Genomic DNA, 18,327 nt, shown 5'->3' on the forward strand with positions numbered 1-18,327 from the left:
AACTCCCGACTCCATGAAGATTCGCAAGATTCAAGTGCAATTGGGGAGAACCGCTGAGACGGTTTAGCTACGGCCCCTTTCTTCCGACAACTTTTACGGCATAAATAAGGGCCCGTGACCGCAGTGATAATGATAAGTATGTCCTTACTAGTATTAGAATGAACTTTTGCTTGGTATCCCATGTAGCATGCAATGCCTACATTTATCTGTGACGAGGGTATGTATTTGCACAACACCGAATACTGCGATAGTGATACTACCTCAATCTGTTGACGTAAGTCAAGTGGCTGATCCAAGTGCTATCGCTGTTTTGCACCCGCCATCTCAAACTGAGGAGAGTATTGGTTGGTTGAAGAAACGTCAGGTCCATCACGAGGGTGAGAAAACGACGCAACTGCTTTCTTCCGCGTAAACGGACATCAACATTTAACATCCTTTTGGCGTTACCAAAGCGTTCCTAGAGGCCCTGAGGGGATGTGTAAGGGGAAATTATGTAGCCTGGTTTATAATCCTTGCTTGGAGTCTCTTACAGCCTCTTCAAGAACCCATCGGTCTTTTGACTTCTGCCTGCTGCTACCTTCACTTCTAGCAGATTACCTAAACGTTCCTTCCTTTCGTATCTTGTTTAGCAGCGGATATGCCATATCAGACGCGTAGCGACAACGCCAATGGTGGTGCAGGCCTCTCTTTCTTTGGGATGGTGGGCGGGGCGATGGCATTGCTTAAATTGAAGACAAAGTACGACCAGTGTACGTGTAACTCTTTGTCTCTGTGTCCATCCTTCAGAGAAATATGTATTTGTATTGGCTAACTAAAATGAAATGGGATTACCTTCCGTTGCCATCTATAGATAAGGAGGCGTCGACGGACGACGAAGAGGGACGGGTAGCACTGACGAGCGCCACCCCCTTTACGGATAGTGAACACGACGCCTTAGGTGAGAGTGGTCAAGGGCGTATCGCACTTCCGGACGCGGAGTTCCCTTCAACGACTGGAAGGAGGACAAAGAAGAGGGCGTGCTGTATGTGCTGTGGGATGGAGTAAGCGAGAATGTCTTTTTATTCGTATACGCCACGGCGTGTTAACAAGCTTAACCACAGTTGCTCTCTGTTCTGGAAAGCTATTGGGATCGTCCTTGGACTATACACCCTATACTATGGTTTTAAAGCTTTCAAGTGGGCTCTCACTGTGAGCTATTCTGAAGCCGTCGCGCTTTATTTCCTAACAGTTGTTACAGGACCCACCCACAGGATTAGAGAACATGCCCGCGTTCAGTACATCCCTTGGATGCGCCGATGCGCCCTACATCTATAATAAAACAGGAGTCTCGCAAGTGATTCCTCTCGGACAGCAGGACGACCATAGCCTTGACATTCGTGGTGGTGCAGTAGGCACAATCACTATTGTTGACGGTGATGCCGACTCTACGCATATCAAGTACGAGATGACAATCCGCACGGACAAGGAAGAACTGCTTGAGGACGTTCGCTTCATTTTGCCAGACATCGCAAGCGATGGAACTGTTACGAGGGGTAGGTATATCATTGAAACATCGCGCATTCCGAGCGTGAACACGGCCCACTGCATGCGTTTCGATATTAACTTGATTATTCCACCCACCCTCAAAAGGCTTGGTGTATCGTCGCACGTCGATACCCATGTGTCCTTTGCTCGAGGCAGTCGTGCTGCTAGCATTGAACACCTCTTTGTGCGACTCTTCCAGTCCATCAGTAATGGCCCCGTGAACAATATTATCAAGACCAACTCTGAAGTCGTACCGAAGAAAGCGACGTACGAAGTGTACCGCGGCTGGATTGTGGGTGAGGCCTCCGTGGTGAATGACATCGAAATTGCGACTCAGCGCGGTGACGGTGTTGCGAATGTCAAAATTACGCCATCCATCCCTCAAGACCCGTCCAAGAACGAGCCAGCGACGATTCTCACTGTTACGGGAGTGGGCCGTTCAGATTTTACTGTCGTGAGCCAAAAAGCCTTCAAGAGGCAGATCAAAAGCACGCATTCATCGTCAGGGAATGGGGATATGTATCTGAACTATGCCGAGGCCGACTTCAATGGAAAGATCAGCCTTCATTCAAAGTCGTACACTGTGACCGGGGCTACGCCTCTCAGGAAACCTTTGGGGGGTGATGATGATGACGATGACGATGACGAGACTAGATGGACGCACTTCCACGGAGATAAGAGCGGGGGAGACGAGATCCATGTCGTTTCGCGAGCCTGGACCAGACTTTCTTTGTGATCAATTAGTATCGATGAAAATAAACGTGGCACATGTAAACATAAGACTGGATAGGTAGATTCGACAGTTTGTTTGAAAATCAGAAGATATCACAATTGGGAACCTATTGGTATGCAACATTGCATTGAGGTTTATTGCGGTTTAAAAACAATAAATTTGGGTCCCAAGAACAAAATGGAATAATCGATGTTAAGATCATGGGGTGCTAGAGCAGTAAGTAGGAGGTCAAGAATAAACTTTTCAGAAGTCGCGTTAGTAACTAAAGGCCATTGACAAACAGGAGCAAGCAACGCGTAGTCCATGAACGCACGTGTCCTTTAGTCTTCAGGCCTGTATCTCTCTCCCGCTGAACCGTAAGATTGCCGTAGGCTCCTGAATACCGGGTTAGCAGTCCTTTCCTCAACCTGAGGCACCACATACATAAAGCTGGTTTGTTCAGCTAAAGACTGCGCCGTATTGTCATCAATATCAAATGAACACCTACGACACTATGGATGATGTCTCTCCTCCTGGGCGTTCGGTTGACATTGAACTCGGAGGGCAAGAAGTTATCACCATTGAGCTGGACAACTTGGACCCCAACCCCGACGACGTCCTCGACCTTCTAAAAGATGGACAATGTACTGTTTACGTTTGGACAAAACTTGCAGGCGAATATTGGCGACGAGGCTATCTGGAAGCGGCGGAAAGGATAGCTACAACCGCCATAGAATGTGTGTTTGTTCCATTTATGAATGCCTTAACCTCCTTACTGACAAAAACATCAGCATTTTATGCTAACGATTCTAAAGGGTCTCTGCCTCCAATATATGCCCTACTTGCCAACCTCCAAATCGCATACGCCCGTAAAGCGCCTAAACTCATACTTGAGGAAGCTCGTAAGTAATTACTATGTTGCCATAAAACTCCCTAACCAAGCTGTTGAAATAGAACAGGATATAATGACATCCGAGAAGCCGAAAGACGACTACTATAGAGAAGCTGCTTTATATTTGAATACTGGAGAGAAGGTTGGATCTGAGTCTGGTGAGGGAGTGAGCGGAACGTTAGCTTTCCTGACTCGAGGTTCGCTTTATACGTTTAAAAACTCCACATTATCTTGTTTAAATGTACACAGGCATTCAGCAACTAGCGACACGGTCTATGGATGATGCTATGCGATCCTTTGAAGGGGTATTGGCCGAAAAGCCTACGAATCTTGTCGCATTGCTTGGAAAGGTGTGCTTTTATGAACTTGACTCTATCGAATGACAATCCTCAACAACATGTATAAAAGGCCAGAATACTTTACGCGCGTCGCAATTATAAGGAAGCTCTTCGACTGTTCCAGGACGTGCTACGATATAATCCCACATGCATACCAGACCCTCGGATTGGTATAGGGCTTTGTTTCTGGGCAATGGATCAAAAGTCTCATGCAAAAGCAGCATGGGAAAGAAGTTTGGAGTTGGTCAGTATCTTAACATAACATCCTTGCTCTTCTTCATTACTAAAGTTCTTTACAGAATCCTTCTGAAGGGGCAGCACAACTTCTTCTTGGTATAGAGTCGATCAACGCCAGCAAGAATCCTAAATTACCAGAATCCCAAAAGGCCAAATCATTCGTGGCCGGCACAAAACTGATTGAAAAGTCTTTCCAGTCTAACAACCGAAGTGCAGCCGCGGCAAATGCCCTCTGCGAACTATTTCTACGGAAGGGGAACTTGCCTCGAGTATGTCACTTTTGGGGTTTTCTTTGAATTGTTGTTAACTGATATTCATAGGCTCTAAAACTTGCGGAACGGACGATTCAGTTTGCAGACACTTTGACAATTCTCACTGAAGGCTATCTGCGTGCTGGACGCGTTTCACACGCCAGTGGTTCGCTATCCCGAGCCACCAAATTTTACAATGCTGCTATCGAAGGGCAACCTAATCATATAATTGGTGCCATTGGCATGGCACAGATGCAAATACTCAATGGTACGCAAATTTAGTTTTTCGTTTCTGCTCTTAACTGTCGTTCTTGACCTTTGTATACTCTTCAAAAGATGAAATGGCGGCAGCTATTCACACGCTCGACACCCTGATTCAACCTCCTAACCCCCAACGATCCCTCGAAGCAACAGTCATGCTTGCATCCCTTAGAGCATATCCCCGCCCTGGTGTCTCAAGTGCCGATTTGGCTCAGGAAAAAACCCGTGCTAGAGAACTTTTTGATCGTGTTAGCAAGACATTGGAACTTGAAGACGCCGGTGCCAACGGAGCTCTTCTCAGCAAAACGTCTCGTGGAATTGCCGAAGATATCGAAATGCACGCCGAGATTGCTCGTTTGTGGCAAGATGAGAATTTAGATCGCATGGGCAAGGCGTTGAAGGAGGCACTGAGAATCAGTCAATCTTCTGAAGACATCGATCCACGATTGGTCAACAATATTGGTGTTCTTCACCATCTGGAAGGACAACTCGTGGAAGCTCAGAGGATGTACGAGAATGCCCTTACAACTGCAGCTTCCATGAACTCAGATGCTGCAGAAGGGTTGTCGACAACAGTCCTGTATAACCTTGCTCGCGTCTATGAAGACTCGGGACAAGATAAACTGGCCACTGATGCCTACGAAAAACTTCTCTCACGACACCCCGAGTATATCGACGGTATGCTTATAGTCGCAGTTTTTGTATCTACGAAATACTGATTGAATGCGTCGTATCTAGCAAAAATTCGACAAGCGCAAATGCTTACTAATATCAACCGAGTTAACGATGCTCACGAACTGATAAAGCAAGCTCTTGTGTCGCAAAGCAACAACCTCAATTTACGCGCCTATTACACATATTTCCTAATTCATAGCAACTCCCTCAAAACCGCTAAGGATTTTATTTTCAGTACTCTCCGAGATCAAGACAAGCACGATGTTTATTCCTTCTGCGCGGTTGCTTGGATTCATTACAATCAAGCTCGAGAGAACCGTGACACGACGACAAAAGGAATTGAGGAGCGGAAGAAAAACTTCCAGCGTTCTGCCGAATTTTACGAAAAGGCATTGCAGTATGATCCTACTTGTGCTTTTGCTGCACAAGGTCTTGCGATCATTACTGCTGAAGATGCCCTCGGCTCCATGGGCGGTGCTTTGGCTCGTGTATCGGCATATGACGAAGCTCAACAACGATTGCAGAACGCCCGAGAAGCGTTAGATGTTTTTGCTAAAGTCAGAGAGTCAATCAACGACGGCAGTGTTTACTTGAACATCGGACATTGTTACTATGCCAGAGATGAGTTCGATCGTGCTATTGAAAGTGTGAGTCTAGTCTTCGGTCACTCCTACTGTATCAACTCATTCACGTTGATGTTGACTTTGTCTATTAGTATGAAACTGCTTCCACAAGATTTTACAACGGGCAGAATGTGCCTACTTTGCTCTGCTTATGCCGGTCATGGTATGCTAAAGCCATGAAAGACCAATCATATGTCGCCATGAAGACTGCTCTGAAATATGCAGAAGCTGTAAGTTCCTCTAGTCTGCCAAATTATATACCACTCATTTGTTCCAGGCTCTACACATACACCCCAACGACAAGGCCAACGTCTATAACGTCGCCATGATCCAGCAGAAATCGGCGGAATTACTCTTCTCCATCAACGTGGCCAAGCGCACTCTTAAAGACCTGCAGAAAGCCATTGACTCAGCTACACATGCTCAAAAGTACGTCGCTGAAAATCATGTAAGGAATCTACTAATTGGTGGCTTACTGGTTGAACAGAATTTTTGCATCGTTAGCTGCTGATAAATCAGCCGCAGTTCCTTACGACCGTGACATTGCTGACAATCGACGGAAGTACGGTGATGGTATGTTAAGGAAGGCAGAGGAACATCTTAAAAATCAGCGGCAACACGAGATGGAGACTCGGTCTAAAATTGAAGCTGCAAGGCAGAGACGTCAGGAAGAAAAGGAGCGTCAAGATGCGTTGGAGGTATGCCACATTTTATTTTAATTCTTTGTTACTGTTGCTCAGGATGTTTGCCATTTCTAGCGTGAAAGAGCCGAGAAACTGCGCATTGAAGCCGAGAAACTTGCTGAGGAACGACGGCTGGCTCGTGAACAGGCACTTGAGTGGACTAGGGAAGTTCGCATGGAGAGTGACGAAGAGCGCGAGCGAAAGGTGACCAAGAAGAAGAAGCCCAAAGCGGAAATCATCAGTGGCGATGAAGCTGAGCCCAAGGCACCAAAGAAACGACGTGGCAAGCTAAAGAAGGCCTCCAGTGATCACGATCACGAAGGTGACGTCGACCAGACAATGTTCAGCGAAGATGAAGACATAGAGAAGCCTGCTAAAAAGGTATGTAATTTCCTGTCGAATTGTTCATCAATAATATCCTAAAATAATTCGATGGCATTTTTAGCGGATCGCCAAGAAACGTGTCGTTCGCGACGAGGACGAGGAGGACGACGCGTCACGGCCTAAGAAGCAATTGTAAGCTGCTTAAATTAGTTGCACGTTGCATTGATCTTGAACAGACTATCTTTTCAGTAAAAGTAAAGCTATGATATCCGACTCAGATGACGAAATGTCATGACGAAGCAATGCGCTTTCACTTGAAGATGTATTGTAATGGGGATGGTTTACTGTAGACTTGCCTAAGGAGGGTGTTGGCTAGGAGTGTCCTCCTAGGACTCATTGAGAGAAAGAATCGAACATCGATTGCGGATTCGGCTTTGTGTAGCTTGTTCATGGCCCACTGAATTATCTCAGTGGTCTGTTTTCGAAGTTATTCCGGGACATTGTTGGATGCATGCACGCAAAGTCAAACAACGACGCCGCCCTCAGAGAACTTGCAATGCTCCATGGATCGGGTCAAGTTGTATGGGTTTGTTGAGCCAATAGACCCAAGCCAGAGATATTTTTATTCATTTGCCACCGTTGCTATTATTATATTTGTAATTATTAGTTCTACAACACCGAGTGACCATTAATAATTTCCCCATGTCATTTAGGCGGCTAAATTAGCCATAAATCGTGAAAGATGACATCAATGTAGACATCTAGAGAAAGCAGCGACTGCCTTTTGTCTGATGGAAGATAGAAAATGAGGCATAAAGAGGATTAGCCATAGTAGTTTCACTTCGTCTCGATACAAATGAAGACTCGCCAACTGTGATGAAAATTTTAGTATAATTATATTACAAGACGATAGAAATACACAAAGAGTAAGTGGTCAGATTAACTAGATCCTCTTCCCGTCAGGGAATGGAATAAATAGATGAGTTAGATATATCGAACAGCGTCAGATATGAGTCGTCAAAGTTTATAAATCAGTTCGCTGGATTAGTTCTTGGTGGGCCTGCACCTCAGCGGCCTTTTCTTGGTCCAGGGCTTTTCGTTTTTGAGCACCGTGAAGGAAAAAGATAGATGAACAGGCTGTAAGGATGATGACGCCCATGAAAACGAGATATCGCCTCATATTTAATGGCGGAGAAGCTTCTGGACCTGCACGAAGTGCTCCGGCAACTGTGGGCAAAAGCGTTACAGAGTGTTCAAATCTCTGCAATACAAATCTTTGACTGACCTAGGATGAAGACAACAGCAAATAAATTGCCCCTGGATTAACGAGTCAGAATCAAAAGGGTTCTTAGGAGAAGGAGTAGAGCAAACGTACGCAAACCATAAAATCGCAGAGCTTGCCTCGGCGTTACGAGTGATTTCGCATGCAAGTTCCATGCCCACTGCAAGCATTGGTACAGAGCAGATTCCGATGATTCCCATGATTGCAAACAATGCACCACCGTTATCGGGTCGTACTGCAAGATTAATCAATAATTGATGAATAAATGTTTTCTTAGTCTCCTACCTGCCCAGATAAGGGAGAACCACCCAATGGCCGCAAAAGGTATCATAAATTTGGCGGTAATGGCAAGATGGTGAACGAAGACCCGGTCAAAGAGTGGTGCAGATATAATAGCGGCAACCATGCCGGCCAGCAGCAGACAAGCGCCCATCAATCCACTCTCATCGTCCGAGTACCCCACAGGTTCCTGATTGAAGGCGACTTCAGCACGATAACTTCAAACCATGCTTGTAGTTAGTTTGGACTTACAAGAATTTGTGCCGAAAGGATTGCAAATCCATTGGAACTAAAACCTGGGAATAAGTAAAAGGTTCTTGCAAAAATAAGGCACCGGACATACGCGGCTACTAGGACTGCAAAGTTGGCGATAATAATCGCGAAATCAATGCGCTCGCGCCTTGTCATGTATGCTGCTGCCTCTACTCGTAAGCCAAGCATTGCTCGGATAAGGGAAAGTAGCGACATAGGCTTTTGTGCGGCAGCGTATGCTGCGAAAGGTATGTGGTGTTAAACAACAGACATAGAATGGTGAATGAGATAGCAATTACTCGGTGGAGAAGGAGGCGCCTTATGGATAAGGAAAACTAGAGGAGCCACGGCAGTCGACATTATTCCAAGGATAAGAATCTATGGTAGTTGGTTAATTCGCAAGACCAGAATATAGATCTAATGAACCTTACAGATCTCCGGCTATCACCTATGAGTGGGCTGATCAGCTGGCCCAGAGCGCCCCCAACAGGATTTGCTTCAGCGCTTAATCAGAAGACGTTCACTGTGAAGGGTTTTTGTATAACTCACATATTGCAACAATCATGGTGGCGGTAGTCCTTCCTTGCAGATTAAACCATGTCTCCGAGTACTTAGGACCTATTACCTGATATACCGGTTGAGCTATGGAAACAAAGAACTTCCAAACATCAGTCCAGATAACCATCATTATAACTATTAACTCACTTGTCCTAGTATCAGAAGAGAGTAGGAACTCCTGGGTGAGAGAGAGCGGGCAGTTCCAGAATATCTAATCCATGCTGAGAGTATGAGAGCCACAGCGCCTATCTCACACTGTAAAAAAATCATTGATCAGACTGAGAAAGATGGGGCAAGAGGTAGGCAGAGAGGCGCACACATCGACGGATACCGTATCGGGAGATGATAACAGGTATCAGCAGGGCAGTAGGGAGATAAACTACAGCTACAATATTTCCCAGCCAGTTGACCTCGTCCAGAGTAATGTTAAAATCAGACGCGACTAACTTAACCTTCAAAAAACAAAAGAAATGACGGCATCATGACAGCGACACACCAGAGTTCGAAATTGGCCCAAACCACGGCCAAGACATGGCAGCTATCAGATTAAGAAAGACCTTGCCAGCAGGTTTGAAATGGGACCAACGGTGCGACATCTGATCGACGCACCAGAGCAACGAGGCCAACAAAGCGACGCCTGTAAAGTCGATACGTTCCAGGAAAGGCGTCCGACTCTAGTGATTCAACCACCTGGTCTGCAGTCAGTTCCTGTGAGAGGGAGCCTGTAGATTTTCGCTCAACACCTGCGAGGGCCACCACACGGGCAGACACCTCTTCAGAGTGTTTAGAGCCGGATTTCTCCAATTCTGTTGACCCAGAGGAAGGCATGGTCATGAGTGGAGAAAGAAAGAGGGGAAAGCCAGGGACACTAGTTAGGTAATTGACAGGTAGCCTAACGTCCCCTAGGGAGGAATTAAAAAGAGACAGATTTGCCGGTGGACAACATATGGTATATTTAGCTGAATCGCTCACAGGCAGGGAATCCAAGTCCCCTCGTCCGTAAAGGTTATATCTGCCCTGAGAAATTGGCTCGGAACACTGATAGATATTGGACAGTAGAAGACTGCAGAGGACAGGCCTTGTGGTTCTTCTGATCTTCTGACTTGACCCATGGTGCTGATTACAATTTTGGAGACCAAAGCACCGGATGAATTACACTTTGTGATGCCCCATCATTAACGGTCTTGGCAGATCACGGGAATCCAAGTCACGAGACCGAATGGATTCTATGACACGCTTGGCATGAAACTGATGACATTCGACCTTCACCATGAGCGAATACTGGGTTTCAAAAAAGAAATATCTCTGCAAATACTGCGACATATATATTGCCGATGATGCACCTTCTCGACAGCACCATGAAAATGGCTTGCGACATAAGGGCAACGTCGAAAGATTCATTCGGGGAATTTACAAGGCGGGTGAGAAGCAGAAAAAGGATCTAGAGGAAGAGAAGAGAGAGATGAGGCGCGTCGAGCAGGTGTGTACCCTTGAAGCAGATTTCAACATTTCTTAGTTGACTGTGATGAACAGGCAGCTGCCGCAGCATTTGCTGAAGACGTAGGTGCTGGTCGTGCAAAGGCACCGCCTGCACCCGTCGCGTCGACATCAACAGCCCCCAAGAAGCCTTCCACAAAACCATCTAATCCCTACGCCAACTATAGTACGGCAGAATCTCTGGGATATAAGGACCCAGATGCGGAACGATTAGCTGCCGAGGCTGAGATTCGGCGATCCCAGGGCATCGCTGGAGAATGGCAGATTTTGGCACCAACTGAACCTCGTGTGGGTACCAAGGTCGAGGGAGATGGAGCAGATGGCACCAATGGAACTGCTCCTGGTGATGCTGGGGTGAAGAGAGAGGCGGAAGCCCCTCCAGATGACGAAGACACTCGTGCATTCAAACTTCGAAAGAAAACGCTAACGAGAGGGCTAGGGGAGATATATGATCCAGGAGTAATACCAATAAAAATTAAGAAGAAGGAAGAAACAGCAACCATATCACCAGAGCCACAGCCAAATACCTCTATTCCGCCAGAGCCAGAGACACTGAAATGGAAGCCAACACAGTGGAAGCGTACAGGCGGCAACTCTCAACAAACCGAAGATAGTGGAAGTCAACGAACACCTGATATTAAACAGGAAGGAGATACTTCTCTTACGACAATAGAATCCAATACTTCAAAATGGGCCAAACCACAATGGAGCCAGCCTCTACCGGATTTTAAGCAAGAAGAGATGAAAACCATCTTCGGAAATCAGGAGGTCGTCGAGGGGGCAAACGATAGGGATAAACCACTGGATCCTGTTGTTAAGACGGAATCTGATATAATAAAGGAAGAGCCACAAACGACAGGCCTCTCTGAGGCGGCGCCTGCATCAACTGCACTATTCAAAAAACGCAAAGCTCCCAGCGGTGCTGGACGAGGCCGTCGCGAGATTTGATATCGAACCTCAGTTGCGTTAATTGGTGGGCAATCCCTCTATAACCAACTAGGAGATGCGCGGGACGATGGCCATCACTTTCTATCCCTGATAGCCAGCTTCTGTCATCTCTTTGGTCGCTAGCTACCCTGCCATAGAGGCCGGGCCTGACGGCCACCAAGTTTTTTGAGCAAGGGTTAGGTTAGGTTAACACTCAAAACGCAGTCCCTGTTTTGCGGATGACCTTGGTTTCCTTTTCCGTTTCCTGACCATCTTATTTCCTCTTCTTCTCTAGCTTGTTAAGATTGAAGAAGTCGATACCCTATGTATGTCCGCGTACTGTAGTTAATGGTCCTATGTTTTGCTCAACAATTCATAGCATCTACATAACGGTAAAGCGGCCCGGCATCATAGCAAATTCGGGATAAAAAGCACAAGTGCCAGGTGCTTTCTTCAGAGTGTACCCTTTCTTGCCTTACGTTCACCTTCATAAGTACGTCTTTGGAGGTGCGATGACTAACCTGTATGCGCTTATTCGTTGCATATATAGGCCACGTTATAATCAGCAGCAAAAACCATGAACTCCGTGTTGGATTTGTGGAACTTCAAACTCAATGGTGGCCACCACAAAAAGTACCTCAAGTCCCCGGTTCCATATCTTCTGAAGGGCAATGATGCGCCAACGGATGAAGAGATCTTCCTCATCCATACAGCCCTCCGTAAAACTGAGTCAAAAATAATGACACTGGAGCCGAAAGACGGCTACATTCGCGATCGTTACAACAATTACTTTCAATCTCACTTGAATTTGCTGTCGCCATTACGCCGCATTCCGACGGAGATATTGGTTGAGATATTTTACCATGTTTTAGAGGTACCGGCGGATCCGCTATACAATAGTCCCCCGTGGAAACTTGGGCATATATGTCGACTTTGGAGACGCATCGCATTAGATACCCCTTGGCTATGGGCAGCGCTTCCTCCAGTTCGTCTGCACGGTAATTTCAACGTTGTGGAATCACGGTCGAAACTAGACTGCCTATCGGTGTTATTGAAAAGGTCATCGACGCAGAAAATTTCGTTTTACTCTGCGATGCAACAAGCTCTCCCTTCCATTGGCAAGGCAATATTGTCCCTGCTAATCGAGCACTCAAATCGCTGGGAACGGATTTCCCTTGATATTTCCGATTTCAATTGGGCACATCTTTCTTCGATTAAAGGACGTCTTGAGTCCTTGCGTTCTTTAAAGCTAAAACTCCTGCCCTTCTCTGGCAGGCTAATGGGCGATCTGGATACATTTAAACTTGCACCGGCTTTGCGAGAAGTATGCCTCTCCGCCCAGGTTTTTAACAGTGTAATTGGACTTCCTCGTTCGCAATTACAGAGCTTCGCAGGGGAAATCCCTGGTTCCGATTTCAATAACGCATTGTCGATGTACCCGAAAATCGAGAAACTCAGTTTGATCCCCTTGGATTGTCCACGTATTCATTATGCGAGCGGTATACCTAAGCCACTCACTTCCTTAAAGCTTTTGGTAATTCAAAGGTTGCCTAACCAGATGCCAGAGCGCGACCTTAATCTCAACTCACTATACCTTCCAGCATTGGAAGAATTGATAATTAACTATCCACGTCAAGAGTCTTACGGCCAGGACATTGTGCGAATGATATCTGTGTCCCAGTGCAGGCTTCGCAAGCTTGTTTTAGGCTTTTCAGAACTTGAGCCACAAGTGATTCTGGATATCCTCATTATATGCCCTTCTCTGGTCGACTTCGACATCGTTATTTCCAACGACGCATTTTTGCATACTCTGTGTGTCTACTATAACTCAGAAATTGATCGCTCCATCTCTACAATCTTTAACGTTACGCATTTCAAGTCCCAATAGAGCCATTTTCGACGCTATCAAAAACTTGGCTCAAAGCCGGTGCGATATGGTAGAAACAGACTTTCCGAACCAGGCAAATGCCAATTCCAAAGGACACTGTCGCTTGAAAACCCTCAAGGTGGACACCCGACCGGATGCGTTCGTGTTTGACGGCGAAGAAGCAGCTTCCTACTACTTTGGTCTGGAGACCGCCCTGGAGTCCGTCGACCAAACTACCCATAAAATTGCCAGGCAGCTTACCGCTATCAAGTTCGCCGACAGTGACACTGCCATGCTTCGAAGAGGACGTTCCGAACGCGTCCTGAAGCTAATTGAAGAGGTCTTATTATGCATGGAGAAGGTGAGTGAAACGGCAGGTCTCGAAGTCATTGTGAGTTTCTATGTATGTATAGTTCTTCCTTTCTACAAAAATTCTTGTTCTCATGTCTTTTAATCAAGCTATCGAAGATGGCGCTCGATATTCATAAAATACTCTTGACTGTACACATCTACACTGAATCGAAAATATCCTTTTCCAGGAGATTGGACGCAATCTACTCTAGATGGACACTTATCCTGGAGCAGGTCTCTCACCGGTTGAGATGGGGATGGACTGCAGATGGTTGCCTTCTTTACCTTTCCCCTGTCGATGGTCAGTTCATTCTGACTGTAGCTTTGCTTCACAACATTCATAACTCTTTCTTTTCTTATTATTTCTCTTTAGCATCTTGCCGGAAGCAGGTTCATTTCGGATTTGAGGGGGACTTCTATACGAAACAACCGCAAAGTGGAGAATATGCATTTTATTGGCCTTCCAGCTGAATATTGCACTAGGCGAACATGTACTTCCTTTGGGCAGACTTTGTGTATGAATGATATGTATTAATCAAGATCAATGAGTACATGAATTAAGTGCGGTAATTTGGATTCTACAGGCACAAGGCTCAGCAGAGGATACAATAGCATTGATTAAAAAGGAGTGTGCTATACCCAGAAGATGGCAAATGGGCGGTGTAAAGGGATTTAAGAAATCTCCGCGGCGCGGTTCTTTTGTGGTTGAGGTTGTTGATGATGATGATGAATGTGGATGTGATGAAGATGAGGAATGAGGTGATGTTGCGGGGGTTCCAGTCCGGTGTGAAATGAGGAGTCCAGAAATAATGAATCTTGAATGGGGCTATGAAAACAAAAGATCGAGCTCGAGGCTGGAGTGCTATAGATATTTGGATGCAATGATGCGAAAATATTGATACACAATTGAATTGATGTTGAGAAATTTGAACGTTATTGATGCTCCTTCCAGTTCTAGAAATTGGATTGAAGTCGGATGAATGTGGAGTAAGAAAAAAAACTTCTAAATTGGCACGCTCCTGTCCGAATGGCGAATAATGTAAGAAATAGGTATGTGGCAAGTAATGTAAAATCTATGTGGGTTTGACTGTTGGCGATGTCGGCAGACCCTCTTCCTCCTCCTCTATGTCCGAGTGTCGTTGCTGATGAGATTGCTGCTGAGCTCTCACAGAGGTATTTCTAGACACGGCCCCACCGTGGCTACTTTCAGAAGGAGATGAGGGTGGTATAGGAGATGGGCTCATCTGCGTCGATGGATACCCGTGCCCAAAACTAGATCCAGCTGGCGATCCAGGTTGGCTCATATGGAAACTCCAACGCCGCGGCAACAAGCTTCCAACAGTGATCGTCCCAGAGTCGCGAGAATACAAACTGGGGGGCTCCATCGTCGTTACCGTCGTCGTTGGGGATATTGGGAAAGAAGTGAGGAGGTACGGCTCAAACGCGCCGTTATTTTCAGGTGTTGGATTCATAGGCCGCCCGCGAGCGATCTCTTCGATGTCCTCACCATCGGCCACAACGTACGGCAGGCTCACACCAGAGTCGTTATCGCCCCCTACACCATTCGAGGTTGCGGCGACACGCAGGTTCTTCTCATTGAGATTGCTCCGCGTGCTGCCACTTTGTGTCCCGCGAATACCTTTCTCGAGCATCGACCCTTCAGAATTGACAGGAGAGTCAAGTATTGACGGTTGTGTGCGCTTCTTGAGCCCTAGGAGTTGGGCAAACGCCAGAACCGTGTGCCACGTGATGTTACCAATGACGATGAGCACCGCCACGGACCACGCTAAAGCGACGACAATGCCAATGACGACGCGCGGGATGGCCTTAACCTGTAGCTTCTCGAGGAATGCAATCATCAACCCGGTGCAAACAAACCGTGTTATAGAAAGATAGGTGTTGAACACATCTCCGCCCCTCGTTTTGGCTGGCTTCAGTGCAAAGTGCGCGCAGACCAGGCCGAACTCGACGACGAGCAGGAGCGCGATTTGCGCCTCGGCTGAAGATTTAGCGAACGAGATAAATATAGCTCGGAGGACGAATGCGATCAACAATGGGACAAAGAAATAGTACCGGGGTGATCGGTACTGCGCGAACAATGGACCATTGCGTGAAAGGGATTGTGTACCCGGCGTGTACAGTGCGACAGGAGATTCCTGGCGCGCGAGGCGCAGTGTCAGGAACGAGGGATATAAGATAAGGGCGGAGATGGCGATCAGTGTCAGCACTGAAAGAAAGATTGATAACCATGAGTCCTTGAGCGTCCATTGGTAGAAGATGAAAATAAAGAGTGGGAAGACAGCCACAAGTCCCTATATAGAACAGCAATCAGTCAGATCTCCAAAAGGCTAGATATAAGCGGCGTAGATTTACCAAGCGCAGGAACCAAGAAACAGCGAATGAGATATAATCGAAGTTCATGAATATGCTGGCGACGCGTGAGTTCACTTGCTTTCGTTCTAGCAGGAATCTTATGCCATATCCGATGGCGAAAACACCAAACGCGATGACAAACATGATTAAGGAGACGAGAAACACGGTCATAAACGCGTTAGCCGTCGCAATATGTTTGGTGTTGACATATATGGGAATTCCAGCTTGAAGAACGTTGGAAGTAGCAGAAGTGACGGTCTGCACGACGCCATTCACGATAGTTTCGAAGGCGTTGGAGCGATGCTCCGAAGATGAAAGTGAAGACAGATCAACTGTGAAGTTGGAAGACAAATTACTGTACGCGTTGATGATTTCCCGACTTGACAGGGGTTGGTTGTATGGGCTCAGTTTCCGATTGACAAAGCCAACGGCTGACCCCTCGATTTCGTCAGCGAGATTACCTCCAGTGAGGCGACGCATATTATTGATAGAGTTCTGGAAGCCAGAGTTGGGGCCAGAGGTGAGAAGCCCCATCGCCCACGCAAAGTTGAGTGCATACGCGCGATATACTGATGGGTAATTCAGGCTAAGGAATGCACTGGACGAAATAGTTTGGAAGAGATACATGAGCTCAAGAAGACGGAATGGGATGATGGATTGTGGGGATACAATGGTTTGCCACAGAGCCACAGAGAGTGCAGCAAGAGTGACGCCACCTGTCGTCCACTCCACAGCTGGTTGATGAGCGGAGCGTCCATTGGAGAGAGTTGCTTGTACGCAGGCTCTGACGTTTCCAGTCTTGGGTTCCGTCAGAGTCAATTGTGCGAATCCCTCGAGGTCTGGAATCTTGTAGGCTATGCCTGGAATTTTTTGCAACACTTCCAGTGATGATGGTAGCGTGATTGAGTCCGCTCCTGTGAAATTGTACATCGGGAGAGGACACAGTGCTCCTCCCAAAAGGCCACAGAGGTCGAGGGTAATATTGACAGGCTTCATGCCGTAAACATTGAGGAAAACATTGGCAGATACGTTGACATTAGCTTGCTGCAAGAATTCATTGTGACGTCAATGACTGAAGTCCCAAAATTTTTTTTTAAAAAACGCACCACACTTGCAGCAGATACGTTGAAGGAAACCGACCGATTACCGGGGAAATACGCGAGCTCGAATCGTTGAATGAGGAGTGTTTCCGGTGGATTGCAGTATGTTACAGACGATGTGACTATCACGTCGAAATGAATTTGTCAGTCACTGTGAAGGGAATGCCACTGCGCAGTGACGAACCAGACACTCACATATGGACTCCTCTTGAGAATAAGCATAGGGTATCAACGTTAAAATAAAGATAAGGAAGGCAAAGACTCGCGGCCAGGCGAGGGGAGAAGACATGAGTGAACCAACTGGGGAGCGTAGGAGCTAGGGGGGTACGCGAGTCGGCGAGGTGTGCTGTCTTTATTACGGGGACAAGCATCAGCGGATATGAGATAATCTGGGTGGCCATTGTACTTTACCTTCTAGCGTGTGTAGGTACTGGCCGAGAAAACAACAAAGTTATTGTTCTTTTGTACGAGCAATGGGGTAACCACGAGTTGTTTGAATGGAGACTTCCTTGATTTTTGGAGATTGGTGAGGCCCTGCGGATTTGAGAGAGACTTATAACGAAAGACTTGTTGCGTGCATCCGGCGTGGAGGGCGGTGCTGAGGACACTGAAGTACGAAGGTAAGGAACGAGGTATGGGTTCGGAGAGCGATAAAGTAGGGAACCACAAGGATATACGACCGGACAAAGATAGAAACGTCCACCGTTTCTTGTTACCCCATTTGTCTTGCCCGCAACCACATTGTCCGCGACGCGTCCCTTGACTGTGGCCTCGCCCTCAACATGTTTTTTCAATAATGGAGACTCAGTATCTACCTTCTCCGTCGCTTGAGATGCCAATTCGTGTTTGAATTACATTGCTGATTATTCTCGTGCCACACTTAGCACCAATGTTGACATCAGTCATGATTTATCACCAACCAGCTCGCCTGCCAACTCTACCGGCGTATCTTCTCCGACGGCATTGGATAGTGCTAGACAAATAGCAGGCGGCTTTGATTTGTCTAATGTGCGGTAACATAGCCCAAGAGACGCGTGTAATTAATTAACCTCGTTTCACAAGTTTATTTGCCCTCTAACCTAACCCTCTTAAGTGGGCATTGGGTGCGTGTAAATGGGAATATTCTAGCAATTACGACACCCAAAATACTTTATTCGTACTGGTCGAATTGTCCCAACCGAGCAGGGATTCAAAGTAAATAAGTAAGGGCGAGAGCAACGGTCATCTCGTGGACTCGACGGAGTTGAGGTAGTAGATAGTAATTCCCACGACATTGTTCTGACCGGAAAAGCCCGCCACGTCCCGAGTTTTTGCGTGTCGT

General features: G+C 46.7%; 6 protein-coding genes across 6 annotated transcripts; 4 read left to right on the top strand and 2 right to left on the bottom strand.

Annotated features, from left to right (window-relative positions):
- Nucleotides 1-637: 637 nt before the first annotated feature.
- On the top strand, nt 638-2,260 carry JR316_0001897 (uncharacterized protein; the record flags this gene model as incomplete). Its single annotated transcript, XM_047887695.1, has 4 exons — nt 638-749; nt 851-1,040; nt 1,101-1,188; nt 1,238-2,260. The coding sequence occupies 4 exons, from the start codon at nt 638-640 to the stop codon at nt 2,258-2,260; spliced, it is 1,413 nt and encodes a 470-aa protein (XP_047752618.1).
- Nucleotides 2,261-2,750: 490 nt separating this feature from the next.
- Nucleotides 2,751-6,815, top strand: JR316_0001898 (Tetratricopeptide repeat protein 1; the record flags this gene model as incomplete). Its single annotated transcript, XM_047887696.1, has 15 exons — nt 2,751-2,973; nt 3,052-3,138; nt 3,191-3,325; nt 3,378-3,478; nt 3,537-3,710; nt 3,766-3,972; nt 4,024-4,222; nt 4,291-4,893; nt 4,954-5,537; nt 5,606-5,743; nt 5,791-5,942; nt 6,001-6,211; nt 6,272-6,577; nt 6,642-6,712; nt 6,770-6,815. The coding sequence occupies 15 exons, from the start codon at nt 2,751-2,753 to the stop codon at nt 6,813-6,815; spliced, it is 3,237 nt and encodes a 1,078-aa protein (XP_047752619.1).
- A 729-nt stretch (nt 6,816-7,544) lies between these two features.
- JR316_0001899 (MFS-type transporter) lies at nt 7,545-9,725 on the bottom strand (the record flags this gene model as incomplete). The annotated part of the gene is made up of 13 exons (XM_047887697.1): nt 7,545-7,747; nt 7,806-7,837; nt 7,896-8,037; nt 8,088-8,271; nt 8,334-8,370; nt 8,425-8,572; nt 8,633-8,711; nt 8,765-8,829; nt 8,883-8,991; nt 9,039-9,146; nt 9,209-9,333; nt 9,388-9,448; nt 9,501-9,725. 13 exons carry the CDS (start codon nt 9,723-9,725, stop codon nt 7,545-7,547), a joined length of 1,518 nt encoding a protein of 505 aa, XP_047752620.1.
- A 436-nt stretch (nt 9,726-10,161) lies between these two features.
- Nucleotides 10,162-11,336, top strand: JR316_0001900 (WW domain-binding protein 4; the record flags this gene model as incomplete). The annotated part of the gene is made up of 2 exons (XM_047887698.1): nt 10,162-10,371; nt 10,425-11,336. The coding sequence occupies 2 exons, from the start codon at nt 10,162-10,164 to the stop codon at nt 11,334-11,336; spliced, it is 1,122 nt and encodes a 373-aa protein (XP_047752621.1).
- A 556-nt stretch (nt 11,337-11,892) lies between these two features.
- On the top strand, nt 11,893-14,004 carry JR316_0001901 (uncharacterized protein; the record flags this gene model as incomplete). The annotated part of the gene is made up of 5 exons (XM_047887699.1): nt 11,893-12,639; nt 12,700-13,127; nt 13,195-13,543; nt 13,642-13,834; nt 13,907-14,004. 5 exons carry the CDS (start codon nt 11,893-11,895, stop codon nt 14,002-14,004), a joined length of 1,815 nt encoding a protein of 604 aa, XP_047752622.1.
- A 602-nt stretch (nt 14,005-14,606) lies between these two features.
- On the bottom strand, nt 14,607-17,295 carry JR316_0001902 (TRP-like ion channel pkd2; the record flags this gene model as incomplete). Its single annotated transcript, XM_047887700.1, has 4 exons — nt 14,607-15,845; nt 15,907-16,950; nt 17,013-17,128; nt 17,202-17,295. 4 exons carry the CDS (start codon nt 17,293-17,295, stop codon nt 14,607-14,609), a joined length of 2,493 nt encoding a protein of 830 aa, XP_047752623.1.
- Between the last annotated feature and the right edge of the window lie 1,032 nt (nt 17,296-18,327).

Source organism: Psilocybe cubensis, chromosome 2 (assembly GCF_017499595.1).
Source record: "Psilocybe cubensis strain MGC-MH-2018 chromosome 2, whole genome shotgun sequence".
Lineage (NCBI taxonomy): Eukaryota > Fungi > Basidiomycota > Agaricomycetes > Agaricales > Agrocybaceae > Psilocybe > Psilocybe cubensis.